Genomic DNA, 23071 nt, shown 5'->3' on the forward strand with positions numbered 1-23071 from the left:
TGTCTGCCATCTTTGTTTTTCTCATTATCGGGAGCGGTATGATATTGTAAGCCTCTTAATCATCTGATGTCTTGAATGAAGAATCTGCTTTTGCCTTTTTTGGCAAAGTCCTCCACACTTTATGGATGCCAAGCTTAAAGTGCAAAGCTATTGCCCCCGGATTTACGGAGGTACCTCCGTTGCGCCAAGATAAGAATTACAGCTTAAACGGGAACATACACATTTTTCATAAGAGCTGCTGTGAGTCGTTTTGAAAAAAAGGAGGTAAAAATACTATCTGTATGGCATTTTCTCCTCTTTGACCCTCTAGTGTTGAGTTTGTTAGCAAAAGCTGCTGGTACACCTTTCTACCTTCCACCTTTGTTGTTTTCCCTCTTTCAGAGCAAACACCAATTAAATGCTCGTGTTATTTACAAGTTTCTGCCCTTGCAGTACCCTCACAGGAGAAACACTTCTCAAAGCAGACTGAAAAAACAGTCTTAAATCATCACATTGGTAGAGCAAAGCTTATATTTATCGGGAGTGGCTCTCAAATGCAGAAAATCTTACTTTAGTAAAAACACAGGAAGCGCCGTTTTTTTTCTCCCCCCGCCCTCGCTTCCACTAGCGCCTCCAGGAGGTCGTTGCATCCGTCTCATCTTCGGTACTTTCTTTGAAAGTTTCACAGGCATCTTGGGCTTTTAAAGCACTGCCGCTGCTGAAGGCTACGATTGGGATGGCGAGGAGTTGGTGTCTTCTTCTCTGTCATCACCTCTCTCATCCGCCTTCTCTTCTTTTCCTGTAGAGCGTGTGGAGGGGGGGAAGGGCCCACTGGCATCGCCAGACCACTTGAGTTTCTTCTCCTGCAGCAGGAACAGCAGCGTCAGCCCACTTCTCAGACCTATGCGTTGTCTCTTCTTTCCATTCTGCAGTGCCAGACAGAGTGTTTGCGTGTCGCTGCAGAAAACCCACCCCAAGGTCTCCGATCAAATGAGATCGGTGCTCCTCTACAGTTTGCATGGCGTGACAAGATAGGGCAGTGTGTCGCATGCGGTGCAGATATATCTTGTAATTACATCAACAATGTCAACATGAATTATTGAAGGGATTAGCGGCGCATATTAACAATGAGTCACACGGTATGGGGATGTCTATCTCAGCTACAGACAAAAAACAAAAAATGTGTTTGTAACTGTACTTGCGTATGCAGGAGTGTGAGCGGGATTCAGCAGTAAACTACGAGCAACAGCCCAGACCTGAGGCTTAGTGTTAATCTAACCAGATATTCTTTATCAACACAAACACAGACATTTGGAGATGCCCCCCCCCCCTTTTCAAAAGTCTTTCAGTGAATTGTGATATGTGCATGATGTTTTTTCTTCTTTCTTTGGCCTCAAATTGCCAAATCTTGATATGAAAATTGATAGTCGGGGCCAAGATTCCCTGATTTTTGCCATCTTAGTTTCTGCAAGGTCACATTGCCGAAGTGAAGATGTAGGAAAATTCCCCATAAAAAGCTTTGTCCCACAGGTAGAAAACACAAAATCACACCAGTATCGAAGCACAGAAGATGCTTTTTTTCAGGCGTCAAAGTTCCATCTTGCAGTTGTGACGGGAGCCACCCCGGTGGCCAACAGTCTGGTCATATTGTCCTTTTTTAGGGTAGGATTTGAGCTGCCCTTATTTCGAAGAAAGCAGGTAATTGACAGCAAAGCTTCCAAGCACTAAAAGCTAAAGAGCTGCAAATGCTTTCTCCTGATTATCCTGTAATGGCTTGAAATTAGCTGAGCATAATGGCACGCCTTTCCTCACTCTCCGCCACATCACTCCTCCGAATGTCTCGAGAGCCAGCGGGAGGTAAATGTAGGCAGGAGCGAATAAGCCCCAAGGGGGTACAAAAACACAGAGCATGTGAGACGGTATTCACAATAACAGATTATTTCAACTTTAATGTCTTTGATACAAAAGATTTGTAACTGTTGGTCGTGGAAGGTATCTTTCTGTTCTTAGTGTGTGTCCATGAAGTCACATGTATCCATATATTGTTGTTTTAACCACTAGTCTGTGCTGGGGCGAGGTAATTGAATGAGTTTCACAGTCAAAGTCCAACCTGTCCAGTTGTTTATTGTTTCCTCGTACTGTTCTAAAGTAGTGGAATTGAGTTTGGTCCCTGATCATAATGAACAGTTTAACTTGAACATAAAGCAATCTGACAGAGTCCAGGTGGGCGAGGTTGCATCCTGTATTACCTGCTGCCTTTCTCGTTTCTGTTCAAAAGCTAATTTCATGCCCAGTATGCCTGCGTCTGAGATGGACCAAGCAAATACGTTGGCATATGTTTGAGACATCAGAGAGCACAACCTGTGCTAAGAAAAGAAATGGAGAACGGAGCGGTAGAGACGCAGAGTGGGAACGCTGCAAAATGTTTTACTAGATCCTGACGAGTGCAGGGCTCTGGTAGAAAGACAAGTTTGGTTCTGCTCTTAAAGTGCAGTTTATCAGTTTGGTGTCTTTGGTGCCCGGCAATATTTATTTTATTTTGCAAGTGTTGATACAGTTGATACATTGGTTGACAGAGTTGCGCTCTCCATTTTGCCAGTCATGGATTTTCTCGGCTGTACCCTTGGTGAAACCATGTTTTCTAGCACTTTTAGCGAGTACACCGTGTGCTCATGCTTTCATTATCATCTCTGTGCTTTGACTTCTGCTCAATTGTACAAGACAGTTGTGAAAGTGTCAATTTAAAGGTTGCATTTTTCCTAATTTGTCAATTTTCTAAAAGTAACACAAATATTTTATGCTATTGCTTTTTCCAATCATATTATATGGTAAAATTGGAACAGTTTCTTGTTGTAAATTAGCATGTTTTCGTACACTGGACTTGATTTAACTTAGGTAAACAAACTGAATACTTGGATAAAAATACACATAATCGCAGATTAATGTGTACTGGCATCAGTGAAATAGGAAGAATGACAGTAAAACACTGTGGGGGGGGGAGAGGGGGATTTTAGCCATAATGTGTCATCCATGGCTGATTTTAAACTCTCACCTTAAATTAATGAATCTCTACAGCAACCTGAAGGTTACAGGACACGACCTCACATTCAAGAGTGCAATGGTGCAGAGCCGTTGTGCATTATAACATGAGGGGTAGAATGGTTAATAAACTGCTTAACACACGTAGGGTACGGCCATTGATAGTCCTGGCAAGTGTAACTGCCACACAAACCCATTAATTTAAGATGTTCCATGCTATAGAACCATGTTAAAGACTTAAACCCCATATTGTCTTGATTAGAGGCCATTTAGCAACATTTGCATAAATAGGTTGATGCGAATATAACCAGTAGAGTTGGCGATTAATCATGCAGAGGTGCCATCCATTTCCCCCCATAGTGAATAACTAGTCATAGACTAAGGAAGTGCCTGCAGCTCTTTCCCTCTCCCTCCTCTATGCGGGCGCACAGTTAACACACAAACCAACAAAACACAAACACAGTCCGCCCTAATTACTCTCTCTGTTTTTTCTCTCACTCTCTGTTCTTTCACTCTTTCGATCTTTCTTTCTTTCTTTGAAGTGTGAAATTAGAGTTGAAAGCAAGGTCAGTGTATTTATAACGTTTTCATCAGAGATTTATTATTTTTGAGAAGTTGGAGGGGGGGAAAAGACAAACCAAATAAGAGATAATTAGCCAGAGAGGACATGTTTTTTTTTCTTGTTTTTTTCTTTCTTTATTTGTTAGGGTTGGGGATGAAATCTGCCAAAGCTAAAGAGGAAAAATGCTTGTGTCTATTGTAGCTTACATTTGCCTGTATGGAAAGTACATCTACTCTGGGGAGTGTAGGCTATGAGGAAAATTAAAATCAAGACAGAATACAAAAAATAACTTCTTCAAGGTTTAAAGATCTAGAGAGTGCATATTAAAGTGAACGTATGTGACCTTGTATTGTAAAGGGCGTTATTTCTATAGAATTCATCCATCCTGTAGTTGTGGAGGTAAAGTGCTTTTCAAAGAGATGCCCTTTCCAACAGTGTTCTTGGAAGGTTGACCTATGACTAAGATTACAATTCACTCCTTTCTCCCCCATCCTTCCCCTTCATTGCTGACAACAGGACACCAGGCGCTATAAATTGCTATCGCACATCTTCCCTTCACTATTGTCTTCCTTTCCTCCTCTCCTTTCCTTTTCCATTCTATGTAGAGTATGAGCAGTTGTTTCCTACCTATATCCATACTCTTCGAGGATTAATTCTCCAGTTACATATCCTACACAATCAACTTTCCCAACCCTATACCCACTGGGTTGTTTTTGAGAAAAAAGAAAGAAAAAAAAGAAAAGGCAATTGGATTATTTTTCACCCTCAATCGAGGTACCATTTCATGTCTAGAAAACACATCTTTGTTGTGGCCTGGTTTTGACTCCAGCAATAACTTTGTGTGACTTCATTTAAAATGCTTTTTGGCACAATTGTGAAAGTCTTGTCAGTTAGTATTAGAGAGATGGGTTACTCGGGGATGGTGTGTGTGTGTGTGTGTGTGTGTGTGTGTGTGTGTGTGTGTGTGTGTGTGTGTGTGTGTGTGTGTGTGTGTGTTGTGAGAGAGAGAGAGAGAGATGCTATTTGGAGGGTCGGCTGTAGTGATGCTGTACAGAGATAAAGCTTCAATATTAACCTTGCTGGAGAAATAATGGGAAAAAGACAAAGACTGAAATATTGTTTTTCAGACCACATGGTTTATATGGAGATATACCCCCCCCCCCACCACCCCATTTCTTCATCCCAGCTATTATCAGATTTAGACAGAATATGAATTCCCACTTTATGCTTTTCTCACAAATATGTTTACAACGCGGGAACACTGAAGTGCTTTCAGTATACATTTCCTGTATTACATTTTTGTAAGTTTAACAGTCAGCTTGACAAACCCAATAACCTTAAAGTTGTTGTTTTTGTCTTTAACACAGTTAGGCACCAAAATTAAAGGTGCAAAACTTTTCACACGGCTCACTGCAGGAAGAAGCCCTGCTGGCGTGGATAAACCCGCAGTGAGGTGCATTCTTTATGGTAGGGCCACTAAGTAACTTTATTGGAGCAGTTGGTGTTTAACGGCCTTGTTTATGGACCAATTGACAGTTGTTGAGAGTTGGCAGAGTCTGTTACTTTCTGCACAGCTTTTTTTAATGATTAATTGATTGTGCTGCTGTTGACACTTTTAAGCAGGTAAGCTTTAATAGTTTACTTCACAACTCTGCTATTTAAGTGCAAATTATTTGGATGGATGAATTAATCTGATGTTCAGATGTGCAGAGAGTGTGATTTTAATCATGCAAATTAAGGCTCCTGGCAAATAGTTAGCAAATATTCCACCTCCTAAATTCACACTTCAAGTAAATGACATTCAGCATAACATCTAAATACTCGCTGATGATTAAGAAACTTAATCATAGTTGGCTAGAGAGGAGTTATTTCATGTGTTTCATTTTAATAGACCAGCTATGATGTGGTGAAAACTTTCCCAAAAATTACAAACATTTATTTAAGGCATTTATAGAGAAATCACAAAACATTACAAGGTATAGAAGCACTAAAACAGCAACAGAAGTGAATTAATAATATCCTAATGTCTGACTATCCAGGACCAATATTTCACTAGAAAGATGTGTTTTTATTTGTTTGTGGACGTTATAACGCATTTTCTTTTCTCCTTGATCTCAGAAATAGTGAAGAATTTACCGTGTAGGATCCTTCCATTGTTAGTGATTAATCAACAGCTCCTGTAGTTTTAAAAGCATTATTATTATTGCCAGGGTCATATTCCAGAAAACAAAAACATAACAAGGCATGTGATTGGTTGGAGCAAGCTTTTTCTCAACCTGTTGTCAAACTGATGCACAAGGATTTATGCAGATTATTTATAAATTGACTTTGAATGACAAGCTGATGCAACGAATGTAGGTTAAGAATGGATCATAGGTCGAGCTGCGTTGGGTGAACAATAGTTCACATTGAAACGAGGCCAGGCAGTCGAGATAGAAAGTGTAAAAATGTTTCACAAGTCTACATGTTCGTGATAGCGTGCACCAGCACAATGTTTTACACGCTGCAGCTCCCCATATTTTAGTGAATATAACAGCTTTTTTCACCTTGTCACACATTTTTTTTCCAGGCTATTAGAAAGCCTCAGGTGCCAAACTGATAAAGTGTAGAGAGCCCAGAACAATTGTTGAATAAAGCCGAGTGCTGACATAAAAATAACGGTTTCATTTAAGATAGATAATCAACAATATGCATGTAGTCTTTGTGATTCAGCGAGAGAGAAAAATCGATTCACAAAATGCATCATTTCACTTGCTAATTCATGAGGCTTGTGGCTTTGCTTTACTCTACTCATACTCCAGTTCCACAATCCTGTCTACCATCAGTAAGGGTTTGATACAGTGAATTATTTGTAAAAGCATCATAACATAAATTACAGAAGCAACAGTGAACGTTTAGCTTCGTTCCTCAATTAAAACGACGGGGCACATGTTACTCAATTTGCAAATAACGACGACTGAGGGTGGGCTGCGGTCAAACTTGATTACTGATTACAGCGGTACATTTACTGAAAGTGTAAAACTCTATGGCAGTGCACCATAAACCAAACTCCTCAATGAGAGAATTTACCGTGAGAAGAGAGAAAGAAAGATGTCAAGTATTAAAACGTGTTCTAATTAAACGAAGGTTGAAAGGTTCAATGTCATGTAAAACAAATTAACTTGTTGGCAAAATACTCAAATGTACACTTTAAAGCCCTCCCTCTAAATCATACTGCATATGAGATGATAAGGTTCAGGCCTGATTTAAAAGAGTATAAAGCCACCCATGAAATGCAGATTTTTATACATTTGGAAAGACATTCCAATGTTAACGCCAGCAGTGATGTGTTTAATTACAGTACAGTCATGCCCTTTTGTACAGCTCAAAAACACATTTAAGTATGCAGCATCTCTTTAAATGCTGAATGCAACACAAGTGTTTAATGGGAATCCATCCATCAGTTATCAACTGCTTATCCTGTTCAGGGGCGGGACTGGAGCCCATCCCAGCTGACATTGGGCCAACAGGGTACAGGGGACAGTTTGCCAGACTATCACCGACATGTAGAGACAGACAACCATTCACACTCACATTCACACCATGTAGAGTCATCAATGAACCTATCCCCATCCTGCATGTCTTTGGACTGTGGGAGGAAACCGGAGAGAACCCACGCTTACATGGGAGAACATGCAAACTCCACACAGAAGGAACCCAAACCCTCTTTCTGTGAGGCGACAGTGCTAACCACCGTGCAGCCCCGTTTCATGGGACTGATACGGTTAAATGAAGAGAGGATACACAGCCTAAGGTGTTTCTGATCTGAAGAAATGCAGCCCTGACACACACATACCTGAAATTAGAATAGTAAATACACTTATTATAAGTTCAGAGGGGAAAAAATGACTCTTCTTCATTTGCGTGCATTAAGCGTGCTCCAACATTCATCATATTCCACAGTCATAGATCATTATTTGTATTTCCAGCCCTTAGATCTGATACCTTATCCCAAACACTTCACCCACAGTTTGTAGAAACAGTGATGAATGCCCTCTGCATCCTTCATGATTGATTGCATCTTTGCTGCTGACACGCTTTAAAACAGTGTACCTTCCAAATACGTCTGAGTTGTTTTTTTTGTGTTTTTTTTGCCAGAGTTGAGGTTTCTCCTTCCTCCTCCCTCTCTCTTTGAGTGTGTGTGTCTGTGTGTCTGTGTGTGTGGGAGTGAGAGCAGTAGGAGTAAGGAGTAAGATGGTGATCACGAGGCAGGGTGATCATTAAAACGTGATGATGAAATAGCTCCGTTTGGCTTTGAACATCAGTGTCGCCTCGGCTACGCACATATGAAAAGAATCTTCATTTCACCTCTAAAGTTTGATTTGTATATTAAAGGCTATTTTTTCTAAAGTTATGTGTCTGAATCAGAGCCAAGAGTGTGGCGGTTCCCAGTATGACAAGGGAAGCAATCTGTTTTCATGAGCTCGGGGTCCCGGGGCAGGAGATTAAATTGCTTATTTGGATCCTGGGTTGGAAAAAAAAAGTTTACTGGAAGTACCTCTGAGGACTACAGCAGTATGAAAAAAAAGGTTCTCCAAAGCTTGTTTTTAAACTCTTTCTTTCACTGAGAGAATCAAGGTCAGCTAGTGTTCGCATCTAAGCTCTGATGATAACCAATGGTTTCTGTGAAGAGATGGTGATGGGTGTTATGGGAGCAAAGCAGCTGGCATGGTAGGGTTTGTTTTTTATTTTAAAAGTGAAAAGTCAGTTGAAATAAGTTTTACAGAAAGATGACTAAAATGCAAATGTTAAAAAAGAGCAAACATGTCAGTGGTTAACTTCTACAAGTTGTCACCTCCCAGCGAACTCTGCATCTTGGCCCGCGCGAGATAAAACAACACACTTTGCCTTTTCGATTTCCAACCTTGACATAATTCCTTTTGTGTCTCTCAGTTCCAGCCAACATCTACAAGGTGTCAGAAGACATCACAGTGAATGAGGGCAGCAACGTGACACTCAGTTGTTTGGCCAGCGGCAGGCCGGACCCGGCAATCACCTGGCGGCTGCTCAACCCCTCCGGTAAGAATCGTCCAATCTGTGCTCATTTGTGTCGGTCTAGATGTCTGGTCAATAGTGTGCCAGATTTGTTTTTTCACCATCTAAATACCAGACTTTTGTTCCGCTGGAAATAGAACATGAGATGCTTGCTATATGTAAGGGCTACAGAGGCAAGAGATTACATTAAGCAAATATGTGCTCTGAACAAATACAAACAGTATTATTTGCAGTAATAATTGGTACAATTTGCCACACACGCACACCACTTTTTCCTCACACAATCTGCTGAATCTACTTACATCAATTTCCATGATTTCAATAATTTTCATCACCCTTCACCACACTTGTTGGGCAATGCAGGATTGACGGATTTGTTGGCATCTCTTATTATTTTTTACCTCCTGGTTTGATATGTGCAAATTGACAGTAGGCAGGAAACTGACAAGCCGAAATAAGGGGCCATCTCAAAAATGCATGCAAGTAGAAAACACAGGAGCAGGAATAATCCAAATGCTAATAAAACTATTGATATTTATAGTTAAAGCTACCAGCTTTGCATTAGCGAGGCCGTGTTTATCGAACCGTGGCGTGAGTCTCTTATATACGAAGGTCTCGTATAGCCATGTTGCTGTTCGTATGATGCTATCAAAGTTTGTGCAGGTGTGTCAGTGTCTCTCCCCATATGCTGTGTGTGCATTCAGATAGTGGTGATACTGTTGCTTTGGAATTTAATCCAATTTCAGAGAAAAGAAATAACGTCTCCCGTCGCTGATAGGCTCGTAGTATGATGGATGGAGATGCTCGAGCTGACAACATCTCAGATTGATAACAATTTTGTGCAGATTGAAAGCCATTCTATTTGTACGTCTTTATCAATCACTGCATCAGCTTTTATCGGCCCAGACACGTTTCATCAAATACATCTGTCTCCTGCACCTGGGAGATGAGCAACTGGGATGGGTGTGTTTGCTTCTTTTTTTGTCGGTTTGCATTAGAGGAGACTGAGCTGTTCAGCTTAATCCTGCGAGCCATATGGATCTAACTGACTGCTCTACAGTACTGAGGACAAGCTAAAAGCCCCCCCTTCAATGTCTTCCTGGAACTGTTGAACCGTTGTGGTTCAGATGGCTCACTGCAGGTAAAGCGCCTGAAGGTTTAAACAGCTTTTCTTCGAAGAATGTGGATGGAGATGTGGATATAGAGGGAAGGAAAAAGCAGCATCCAATAGTAGATGTTTCAAGCTGCAATGGAGTCGGCCTTACTAACTACACCTCTGCAAGCTCTTCACAGTTCCTTTCATATGGTAGCTTTTCTTTTCATGATTCCCCTTTTTCTTGGTTCGTTGAAGTGGGCAGACCACCCTTGACAAGTCTTTGTTCTCTCCCGGAACAGTGTGAATGGTGAAACAGTGTGACAGAAGGAAAATCCTGTCAGCATCCTGGCAGAGATGGGGGGGTCTCACACCATTTGCAAAAACTGGCACGGTTATCATTTTTGTTGTTTTTGTTCGGCGGGTGTCTTTCACCCCCAGAATCTATAAGTCTTACCCGGTTTGAGAGCATGTGGGGAGACTGCTGAGAGAGATAATGATGTCTGGCAACCTGTGGTATGACTGTATCACGCCTTCGCCTGCCTGAGTGGCTTCGCTCAGCTAGCCAGGCTCTCGTCTATGTTGAGACCACAGATGTTGATGATTCACCAAATGCCGGTCCAAGTCAGTACTTGAGGGTTCGGAAAGTCCTTTTTGCTATGGAAGGTTCTGTGGTCAAATATAGGCCTATAAAAAATAACTAACAAGAAGACAGAGCAAAATATAACTGAACAGTTAAATTCACAGTATTGCACGCAGGGAATATTGATATTTAACGATGTAATTGATAGACAGACAGTTGGTCTGCGTGGTTTACTGGCAGCCTTGTTGATTGAAAAGTGTGACAGCAACAGGAAGGAACTGAAGCCAGTCACTGCAAATTAACTATTATTACTATACTATTACTATATTATTATTATTATTATTATTATTATTATTAAGGCTACCATTTGCCAATTAAATGGAAAGAGACACTTGCTTATTATAATCAAAAGCATGGCAAAGCACTGTTTAAACAAAGTTAACAAACACCCACTCATTCAGAACATCCAAGCATTCAGAATAGCAGTGTCAAGGTCATAAGGTCAAGACTAATGCTAATGGGTAATTACAGTGATCTGAGAAGAAGGTCGTTTTCAGAACTTGAGGACATTCAGGGCTTAGCCGAGACCTCTGCGGGGGTTCAGATCCTCGCACAGGAAAATAAAATTGACAAACAAGCTCTATTTTTATGCTTTTTTTAATGAAAATGAAATAATGAAGTGTAATTATATTGAGTGGAAATGGAACATTTTACAACTGCTATCCCATTTATTGAGTAGAGGTGGGAAAACAGTTAATAAATGTATTTATGTCAACAGTGTTGGAATGTAAAGACATTTACTTAATCACTGTACTCGAGTAAAATGTCAAAGTACTTGTACTTGAGTATTACCGTTTTATGCTTGTTCACACCTCTGCTCCACCACATCTTAGATGTAAATATTGTACGTTTTACTGTACTACATTTATTGGCAGCTTCAGTGATTTTACAGATTCAGTTTATTTAAACTAGATATAATACTAATACACTGTATTATGATGTCTTATTGTAGATCTACCAAGCAGTGAAGTGGGTAATATGAGCTCCACATTTACCAGCAGCACCATTAACGTTGCACATTAATGCATCAATAATTATATTATACCACTATAAAATGTTATTCTGCATTAAGAGCACTTTTGCAGTTTTACTTGAGTAATATTTTGAATGCAGTTCTTTTTCTTCTAACGGAGTATTTTGCTCTGTAGTATTAATTGCTTTCCCTAAGTAGAGAGTATTTCTTCCCCACTGTATGTTCATATAATTTCATTTAAATATAAAAAAGGGTTTTCTTTCAGTTATGCTATTTTCTAATACAGTTCCTGCAGTGTAGTGTGTACTTTTTACCATTTTACCATCACTTTCTCCATCATCTGCTGCCTGCCCGTGTTTCTCTCTCCACTGTGACTTTAATAAAGTGCACACAGTTTCCTTGAGAGCCCTTGAGCTGCCAGGTGCCCATGCAAATGACTAAAGGTTGTAAAAAACATAATTCACCAACAATGTTCTCGATGTTTGACCAATCTTTGACAGGCTTGCATTATTTCACAGTCATTATTAACCCGCCCATCAATACTTTGTGACTACGACTTGAGTATGAGTCACACAGATTTGAGTGCCAACATTTGGCTGACGCTCATCCATGCATAACCGCACCTTATTATCCAGACTGATGACATTGCGCATCACACGTACATGCCACTGCGTGTGAATGTGTGAATATCGTAACAACAGATGTCAGCGAAAGAGCACAAACACACAGAATAGTCTTAAAATGAGGGCAATAATGGTATCTTCTGCAAACCACATGAGACAACAGGCCCAATATTAACGACAGGGACGGTGGTCTGTCAGACAGATAATACACAGTTTGTCTTTTCAACTGGAAATCCTCTTTAAAATTGTTTAATAAGAAGTGATTAAAAGAAAAAGAAAAAAAAACATTTTGCATGGGCTTTGCTAACTCTTCCTTAAAGACACGTTGGCACTTTTTCACACTAAACCCCTGGGGAAGCTTGCACCATTCCACGAGCAGCCACAGCTATAAACAAACAGATTGTCTGCTGCATATACTGCACTGTAGCTTCCAGACATGTTTGAAAAACTCCAACCGACCTCTCACCCGATGCTGTTCTTATTGATGCTGTGCTCTTGCTAAAAATAAACACTTATCCAATCTCCCATCTGCCTTTGTGGCCATTATTTTTAAAGTAGAGCAAGCCCGAGAGTTCTGAAAGGAAAAGATACAATGAATCGGACTAAATAATAACACTAGATCATATTAACTTTTTTACTAAGCATAGCAGCAGTCAAGCATGCTGAAGAGTGAATGAAGCGAGGGACCAGCATTTGTGAGGACAAAGCTGTGAATTGGAATAAGAAAACGTTATTTTCTGATTGTTTCATAGCAGTTACCTTCTAAAGCACAAATGTCAACAAACAGGAAGGTGCAGGATTTTGCCAAAGGCACATTTCATCCCGCTGTGGCCTGTGTGCTCTCTCTGCGCATGTGTCTCCACTCGGTCCCTGACACAATCTGATGTAGCACCACACAGCAGAGAGACGGACAGTGGAAACACAGGAGCCGTTAAAAACACACAGCAATGCAAGAACTTGTACTCAGATGCTTTGTGTCGGATACAAAAGAGTGTCATAGGGCCCTGGTAGGACGTTAGAAAGTGGCGGTGTAGTGGTTCATAAATGATAATTGAGAAGAAAATCAAAGTCTTTTTTGTGGGGGAAATGCCCAAATTAGAGCTTCTCAAATATGAATTCTTCCTTGCTTTTTGAGGAGGAGGAGGGGGGTTGTCAGACAAAACAAGCAATTTTCTGGCATTTTATGAACCAGACGATAAATAAATAACAAAAAATCATCCTTCGTTGCAGCCCTAGCCACATTCAAGAAATAAATGCTTACAAAAGCTTATGTAACCACGTTGTTAGCCGACCCACAGACTCTTTTCAACATAGAAGCATCACAGCAACCAAAGACTATTAAACCGGCAGTGCCACTCTTTCATTATATTTTCAAATACTGAGAAAAACCCAAATGTAATTCATACCAAAAGGGAGGATAGAGAAGCAAGCAAACATTTTTGTTTTAAATCAAACTGACAAAACCGTCAAACTGTAAAACTAACTAACGACAGTAAGAAGACAAAACAACCCGGAACCCCAATTTTTTTATCAGTAAAACTTATTTTCTCAAGGGTTAAGAAGTAAAACCTAAATGAATCCCTACAATTCATATAACCAGAGTGACAGTCCTGGAGTTAAATGTTTTCAGCCAATTGGTATTCCATCGTAGGATTTGTTTATGAGATAGTTAATAGCGGGATTTCTCAGGGTGTCCACATTGATTACAGCTGTCATCTGTTTCCATAGGGCCATCCGAGCTGAAACCGCACTTTCTCAGCTCTGGACAATCTTATTTCTCCGCCACGGTCGCCTCTGTCGCTCGGTTATCAAGAAGCTAATTAGATTCAAACTGATGTGTTGGGTCTCTTAATGGCAAAATGGCATGCTGGATGGATTGAAAGATAAACAGAAAGCATATTTTCAGTGCCGGGTATATGTGTGTATATATGCATAATTAGGCTCCATAAAAAGATACTATTTGTGTCATTGAGACAAGCGGTCAGGCAGGTTATTGCCTGCACATCACTGTGCTACATTTGTAATTAAGGGACTGTGGGACTGAATTGAGTGAATTTTCCCAAGGTCTCGTAATACATTGCCAGAGCGAGTCTAATGCAGACATTTTTGTATCTGCCGTGTCGAGACTACAGAGAGCCATCAGACGAAATGTGAAATACTGTGCCTTGGTAAACATTGCAACCCTTTGAGCATAATAAAATATGACAGTGAGACAGCAGATACTTCATTATGAGTGAGGGCGTGGACGTCTGCGGGCAGAGCAAACAAGGTGCTCATTAAAGTGGTACATGCACCGCTTCACCCAAATGGTTTCACTGTTTGGCTTGCATTGCCAGGGCAGATAGCAAAAGTGTAACAATTAGCATACTCGCAAATAATAGCCTCACCAGAACTGAGTGTGATTATTAACCCTTTTTTCCATGATTTACAAAGAATGGATTGCAGCACCATGACTTAAGCATCACTTGCAATCGCTATCCGACCCGTCTCAAGGTCTGGTTTGCGGTGCTAGTACAGCGCCTGTCCGCCCATAACGTTTTGAAGATGAGCATTTTGAGTCTGTTTTTCTGAATTTCCATGTGGCAAGAACACAGTCGGCAGAACAATAACAGAGAGAAAAAGCAAAAATGACAGCAAGCCAGGTCCTGGCCTACGACGAGCTGCAGAGGCATTCCTCAAAACTTGAGGCTAGGAATTTAAATGTGACAGAGAAACTATATTTCAGTGAGGCTCGTTTGCATAAAAGGGGCCAAATGTATGCATATTATGAAATGTAAATAACCAAATCTCTTATTTGCTCAGGTTAAGTGGCCGCAAATGCTGTACAATCATTTTGTCAATTCGCATTAAGTGTACTTAGTGTACATAATTAGTGACCATTTTCTTTAGTTGCAGATTTTTTTTTTTTTTTTTTTTGAGACTGCCCTCCCAAGAAAAAAACACACATGGTCATTTCAGCAAGTGTCCCATGGTAGTGACAAAGCCCTCTAGTGGTAGTAGTGGTTATGACAGGAGTAAAGGATGGAGGAAGTGACAATATTATAGTGCAACAAAGTCTTTATAGGGAGGTTGATGTGGATGGGTGACTTTAACACAGAAGAACACTGTTTTTTTTCCCATTTCAAACCCACAGTCAACAATGGTGTCTTTTGTGTCCCCTCACCTTAATGAAGTCATTTGACCAGCTAACCCCAATGATTTCCATGTCTTTGTTATGGTTTTGGAAGGCACTGTCAAATTATTGCATCCCTGTGAGGGGAATCACTTCAGAAAATACAATGTATGTAATAATATGTCTCAATTTAATGGAAAGTTCCAAATTACTATTTGTTCATATAATTTGGAGGACTTAGAGTAATTTTTATGAACCTAAACGTTCTCTGACTCATCTCCTTGTATCTGACTAGAAGATATTCCTCCATAATTCAATGAATTAACAGTCATTTTACTGCAATTCATTGAGAGAATAAGGGTTGCTATCATTTTATATATTCTACCGCATGCATAGAATTAGTCAAATATATCAACTGATATCATGAAACCCAAACACTTCCATCAAGTTTCTCATTACATGGCTGTCTCATTAAATGGATTCTTTGCACCGCGGTCACTGAAGGCAACAAGGGAGACTTTGAAGATCTGAGGCGGTCACACTGTATGTCCATAGACGCAGTGTGACATCCGTTTTACCTGTTTGAGACAGCGGGGCGATGCTGCAGGTAGCACATCGTGCACGACTTAAAATTGTATCAAAACATTTTTTTTTGTTCAGCCTCTACGTGGGAGCTGGAGTGAATATTGACTGCATGGCTCATTGCTTGGACCTGTGAGGTGAATGATCAATAGAGCGTGGGGGGACGGAGGTGAGGAGATATACAGCGGGATGGGAGGAAGGAAAGACGTTAAAAGAGAAGGGTGAGGAAAGGACAGCGTTTGAGCACGAACGCAGGTGTGGTCGAGTGCATGCGGTGCCTGCTTGACATGTGTGTGCTGAGACCTGTGATCATATCTGTGCTGATCTCTTTAGTTGGTTGGTTCCCAGCTTGAGTCCCCTCAAAATAGTTGCTTAAGGTGGTGGACTGGAGCTTCTGGGTGTCAGTACCGATCATGCACAAAGAGGGGGAATCTGTTCAAGTAGGGAATCCTTCAATGCGTTCAACCCAGACCAACAAAATAATGGTCAGGCAGGTATGAAAAATACACGCGTCTGGCAGCCTGGTTCCCCTTAGCACAAGGGGGATCCACGCAGAGCTGGTAAGAGGAGCAACTGGAGGATGTTACGCCATCCTCAGGGAAGATGAGAGGAAAGGAACAAACTTAAAAGACAAGGGGCTGGAGATGGAGAGAGAAAGGAAAAGAACAGTGCTTTAATATGCAAATGGACAGTTTTATTGGACATTCAATCATTCTTATCATTTGTTATCGTAACCCCAGTAGTTAATTAATGTTCAATTATGCATTTGCATCTCACCTCTCTGGTGTAATAGGGTGCGTCAGTCATTTAGCATTGCGGGGATGACAACCGCAGTGAACCTTGGACCCAGTCAGGCAGAGACACACACATCTGGACATCTGTGGTTTTTGTATAGACAGTAGGAGGGTGCTGGGTGATTTAAATTCAAGGCACATAGAGGCCTTGTTGTATTTACAATGCTGCACCCTGGCGGCTGAATGGAGGAACGGCTCCGAGTTCTGCCCTGTAACCACAATATTGACGGATTAACTTTCATAAACATCACCCCCCCCACCCCATCAGCAGTCGTGTTTACAGTGTCCTTGAGCAACATACTGAACACGGAAGGTGTCCTGGATAATAGCGTCGGCTATGAATCTACCACAACAGATTCATTGCAACGAAGACATCTGTTCAAATGAATTGATTTGGATTGCAGCCCATGCTCCTAAACTAGATGAATATTGAAGGCATAACCCTTTTATAACGGTGCTTGGCAGGGCAGCCTTTAGGAGGTTTGATGCTGAGCGCCCTTGACACCCCTCCTATGCTAGCCCTGGATGTGTGTCGGCCGTGCTCCAAAAAAGTGGCTAAGGGAAGTCTCCTCCAGGACTGTCACCTTGCCTGGAAAGCCCTCTCCCTGTTCTCTCTCGCCTACTCTTTGCCGATCCATCTTAAGCTGTCACTTTGCTGTCTTCCTCTCCCTCATTTTCACTCTCATTGTCTCCTCTTTCCATCATCCTCCCATCTTTTCCTTCTGCGGAGTATGACAGTCACTTCAATTGTCCTTTCGGCACCTCATCTCGCTGTCGAGGGAGAGGCATGGAGTCTGAGAGCACAGCACACACACACGCACACACACGCATCTTCGACTCTCAGGAGGGAGTGGAGTCGGCAGGAGTGCAGATGCATAGGTGCCTCAGCAGTGAAGCTCCCATGCTGTATAGGGTGAGAACAGTAGGCGGGAGACACGCACCAACGTGCACACATATGATTGTGTCCCCAAGCAGCCCGCGACAGAGTAGCCGACAAGCCTGCTGATTGTGGGAATGAAGTGTAAGGTGGTGACAGGTCCCTGTCAAAGCAACCTAGGTCAAAGCTCTAGTCTCCAGCTGTGTATGTGTGCGTGCCTGTATACACGCACAACCGCTCGAATACCAGCCCTTTAGCGAGAGAAGACAGCTGTTCATCCGTCTCTCAGCAGGTCTCAGATCTGCTGACAGCCAGTGTTCCCGTGTTTGTTTACAGTCAGCATCATCAGCAGCTGCTCCGAAATCAGTCTGCTGTCACACGATGCACAGAACATCATGAGCACAGCTTGCCCTGTTGTCTGCCCGGCCTCATTAGGTGCAGCCACCGCTGGGCTGCCTGAATGCTACAGCTCACACAGAAACTCAGCACTTTTTCCCACCCCCGGCCCATAAGCCCCGAGTCACACAGCTCCTCCGGGAGGAAGTAGCCTGAAGGAGAAGTGCTCTCAATATTTTCCAGGTTTCTGGTTTGAATCCCTGCACAAGGCAACGAGGCTTGTTTAGCGCCTCTTCACTGGAGCTGGGTGTTATTTAAAAGTGTATGATATCAATACCACAACGATTCTTTTGTTAATACTTTGTGTGAATAAAAGCCTCGTGGCAACGTAGGTTGTATTTTACACTATTCATACAATCTTGGGAAGGAGTACAACTCAGTTTTAGCATATTGTAAAACAGTTCTCAGTAGAGTGCAGATCTCTGCCAGTTTTTCTGAGGCAGACCAAACTTTTTTCACCACCAGACCAGAACCGTCTCGGAAAAAAGTTTCCACCGCCCCGGAGTGAATGTAAACCGTCCCAAAATCTAAATTTTGTTCTCTCTAATAATAGTGGCATAGTAAAAACAACATAACATGATGATGTTGCCAGCATTGTAGACAAAAAAAGGGAGCAAGTGATTATACATCCGTGCTCCATTCAGTGACTAAATAAAGCTGATAGAGTCGTCGTCGTTTGGAATGATACGTGCACACGGCGACGGTTTGTGCCGCGTACACACATCTACAACATGTATCCCCTAAACCAAACCTCGAGCCTTACGTGCAAAGATGCAGTGTAGTTCATCTCACACAAATTTGATTAGTTATGCTATCCTGCATGTACGTGTTTTTTCTCTGCCCACGTCTGTTGCTGTGTGAGAAAAGGAACGGAGAGAAGCAGAGGTGGAAGGATAAGCAGCGATAGTCTATGCCTGACCTTGCTTTTCTTGCTTAACACAAGGCTCTTTCTCCCATGGCAAACACCAGCCCATTGAATCCATTTAAACAGTAATGAGAAGCCTTCCCACAACAATAGGATAGATCCGTTTATCAGCCATGTGTAAGAGAAAGCAGACAACCCAACCACCCTTCCTGGGAATTCAATCACTGAACCCTATTCTGTTTTATCGACAATTAATCTCCTCATAAAGCCTCAGACTCGAAACCGGACAGACAACAGTAGCTATACAGCACGGAACAATGTGCGGCCACATCGACAAACAACAACACGGGCGCTTCCTCGAAAATAGCAACAAAAGGATTTTTTGGAGGATTTGGAGAAGGAGAGAGTCGGAGAATGAGATGGAGAGAGGAACGGCGGCGACGAGTAAAACAGACGGCCGCACCGCTCTGCTGCGCGTATCATTTTCTTCCGGCTCAAGAAGCGGCAAATAAACAGCCGTCGTGTTTTTGGCTCCAACACCTGTGTTATTTCTGCACCGCCAGCAGCAGTGGCAGCAAATGGCTTGTGAATAGAAGTAGAAGTTTTCCTTTTGTCCCTCAGACTGCTGAGAAGATATCGTTCACATAGGAGTGTTTTCTTCCCAGATACACAGTCATGCTGCCAAGTGTAATAACACATTAGAATGCAGGCAATATAACAATGCGCATTAACGAGATGAGTCTCGCAAGGCTATTTTTTGGTGTTTTCGTCACTTAGGATTCGAGACGTTTCAGGTTGCCAGTGATTTGAGTTTAATGTTGCAAAATTATGTTTTTCATTTTAAAACCAATGCCTGGCACAGTCAAAGATAGCAGTATTGCGTTGCATGGTGTTTATGGCGACACGCTGCCAATAGTGTCACGAGTGAGCTTGAGATTCATTTTGTTTCAAGCTCAAGTCATCGTTTTCACTGTCTCCACCGGGAGGAATGTGTTAATGAGGATAGTTGCTCTGCATTTATATGTTGACCCATCATTTAAATCGCACTGACTCCTGACAGGAAGGGAGCCGCCATGTGGCCTCCTCTGATAAAGCCGGGGCCAACTGTCCAAACACAAACGCACACATGCTCAAACACAGAGTTTTACAAAAGTCCAGAGGGGACTGGCGGCGGCGTGCACGTGCACACACACACACACCGGTGCACGTGTCACACTCGCGCAGACAAAAGGAAATAAATGTCGCAGGGTCTTTTATGCTACTCGACTCTGAAGTTTCTCAAATCAACTGCTTAGCATAAATTAGCATTTGCAAAATAAATGTAATGTTTCGCACTGTGGTAAAGTGATGCTGATGAATGATGCATGAGGATATGCAAATGAGCGCCATCCAGTTGCCAGCTGAAGTTGCCAGTTTGTGAGTCACATCCCTCTCTCTCTCTCTGTCTCTCTCTCGCGCGCCCCACTCTCTGGGAGAAAGGGGGCATGTGTGTCTGCCTACAGAATGTGTGCCACTGCTGTCCCCTACTCCCACTGAGTGTTTTTAATTGACATAGAAAACGTGTACTTTTTCACACAAACTTAATGTTCCTATAGTGCAATGCAAATCAGTTTCCAGCAGGCATTCGGGGAAGTGTTCTTCTTCCAGGCCCCTCAACTCGCTTCCAAAAGCCTGCTGTTGCATATCCCAAAGGCCACCGGGCTTTCAGCGGTATAATGTGTGGAAAAACACTGCAATTATGTGCACTGTCTTTTCAGCGCGGCTAGTGCCAGGCTACCTGGCAAATTAGTGAATGGAAATTTGAGTTTTTGGTGTCCAAGAAGGGGTGAAAGGTGGGTTTAAAAACAATAACTGTACCATCATCGTGCAATGCGGACAGTAACTAATGGTTGCCTGTTTCATCGAGTTTTGCAACAAATTTCATGAGCTTTTGAATAATAATAACTAGATAAAGTGCTTCGTTTAGTTGTAGGCATTTCTTTATAACTTAATGATTTGCAGATATTTCCAATAATTCTCTAAATGATATGGATTTCATTTTGAGTATCTTTTGGAGCATAGTTAATTTTTCATGAATCTCTGACTCTTAGGCGTTAATCCCACAGTCTTTCAAATACTTACATATGAGGTATTAATTTGCATCGTCTCCTAACAATGCTTTCTAAAAAAAATGGAATAAAAACACCAACGTCTCAGCAAAGGTAATTGAATTTGGGACTGTTTGCAGGCTGGGTATACATTTCCCGTGACAATCATGCAAGAGTTCCATTCTAAAATTAGATATGCAGCCTCTAAAATAGGATAGCACTTGAAGAATATCACAAGCGCAAAATTGGAACAAATTATGACACTTAGCATCTTCATTGTTTACTGATAGCAGCATCCCAGTGGTGACACACAGTAGAGAGAATTTACATATTATAGAGATGAGGGATTGTCTATCTAGTGGTGCAAAAACACCTTTGCAACCACAAGTTTCTCTTAAACTATTCTCTCAGAGTAGAAAATAGACAATGTGTTTTGCCACCTATTCCCTCTGTGTTCCTCATTGTGAATTCTATTTTAGAGTAGCTCAAGGCTACTGGCACTTGCTCCCCAACTCTAAGTATATGGGGAGAAAAGTCAGAGAAAAGCACTTGCAACATGAATATATAAGCAAAAGATGCAGCAAACATACTGCGGTTTGGCAGGGGTTCAAACTCTGACCTGCATCCACAGATTTACAGGTGGAAGAGACAGCGCACAGTATGTGTGTACGTGAGCGAGAATGACAAAGAATAGGCAAAAATGTCTCCATCCATCTTTCCATCATCGATACCATGACTTTTGTCAAATCAAAATTGCAATTTGAAAGTGTGTAATTCATAAATTGCAACAGTCCAAATTGAATTAACACCTTGTCTGCAGCAGCTGAACGTTTACAGCAAGTTGGCAACTGTCAACTTATTGTCAATTTCACCAGCTATGACGATTGTTACCCATATTCTATATTTACTCATCTATAGCTAATTAATGTTAATTCTATGAGATGAGAGATGGAAAAACACCACTCTAAAATAACAAAGATTGGCTTGCTCCAAATGTTCCAAAACATGTGGGAAGTTAACAGCGTTTCCCCAGTTAAAGGCCCATTTACGGAGTCTTCCTCCAATTGGAAGATTTGAGGTCAGACGTTAGCATTACCAGTAGTTTGTCATTATGTCCATACCTGGCCAACTACACAAATAAACAAAATGACAAAAATATTTTGTGATGACATTAATGAAGTCATAAATATGAGCTGTTCATTTTTAACCACGACTGTGATGTGACTTTAATGTCTATCGTTCCACAATTTTGGACGACTGAACTACATCTCAGTAACTAATGGATTTCCGTGCCTTTTTGTACAGACATGCATGGTCCTCAGAGGATGAACTACAGTTCACTTTTTGACCCCGGTGATATTTTATTTTTAAGTATCTTGACACCAGTTTAACGGATTGACATGAAATTTGGCACAGACATTCTCCGTGCCCAGAGGGGGAATGCCAATGACTCAGGCTGACTCTTAATTTAGCGCGCAGCTCCAAATTTTATTTTGTCTAATACTTTTGGCTTATTACCAAATACCTCCTCAATCAATGATACCAGCTGTACTTTTCTATCCATCAATCATACTTGTTTTAAACATCAGTATGTTGGCATATTTATCTGGAGAGAATAAAAAGTTTTAGAAAAGAAGCTCGTTCTTCCCTTACTTAATCTACTTTTCCCCTCTGTCACCAACTTTCCCTCCTCCTCTCTCCAGATTAGCATAGAAATGTGATTATGTGATATAGTGTAATGATTCATGGGCCTTTTCTAATGTGCACATTTTCAATCAGTCACCACTTTCATTGCCCCCTGAAAAACCTCAAGGAATTGCGTCTCCCTCCCAGTTCATGCACGCATGCTTATACGCACAAAAGAGACATTACGCCTCCGCACGCAGGCATCGACGTCATGTGCACAGCACGCACACACGTACTGTACACACACTGTTAACACTTTCTCAAGACAAAAATAACCAATCTGTCTGGATTACACTTCATTAAACATAACGTGAGGCACGCACTTCTTGTGCAGGAAGCTGTATTGTCCCATGGGACAAAGATGCGTGAAATGTATTGTCATGAATTATTTCTTTAGACAATACATCGCCTTCCATTCATCCATTGCGATTGCTTTTTCATACAGCAGGTGAGATTACCGACACTTAATTGCTGCACTTAAAATAAATAAAAAAAATAGTCAAGACGCTTCCTGTCATCTCATATTTGGATTCTCCTCTCTCCCCTACTTCTTTACACTTTGATCTCTTTCAGTCACCTGACTTTCTCTGTCTGTTCATCCAGGGCCAAACCAAAGTGCTGAAGAAGAGATTGAGCTTCAATAGAATTTCCATGGCAACAGATTTTTCAATCATTCCTCTCCAACGACGTTACTCTGGCAGTTTGTCCAGCGGGAGCTGAATATGG

At 41.6% G+C, this 23071-nt stretch overlaps 1 protein-coding gene across 2 annotated transcripts in view; it reads left to right on the forward strand.

The window, feature by feature from the left end:
* The window catches only part of lsamp (limbic system associated membrane protein), a 170396-nt gene that overhangs the window by 133162 nt on the left and 14163 nt on the right, over positions 1-23071 (forward strand). For both annotated transcript variants that reach the window (XM_084018834.1, XM_084018833.1), the window contains exon 4: positions 8513-8638. In XM_084018834.1, the coding sequence (XP_083874960.1) occupies positions 8513-8638 (126 nt within the window). The remainder of the gene's footprint in view (positions 1-8512; positions 8639-23071) is intronic.

Source organism: Eutrigla gurnardus (genome assembly GCF_963514095.1).
Source record: "Eutrigla gurnardus genome assembly, chromosome: 10".
In the NCBI taxonomy this organism is placed as follows: Eukaryota; Metazoa; Chordata; class Actinopteri; order Perciformes; family Triglidae; genus Eutrigla; species Eutrigla gurnardus.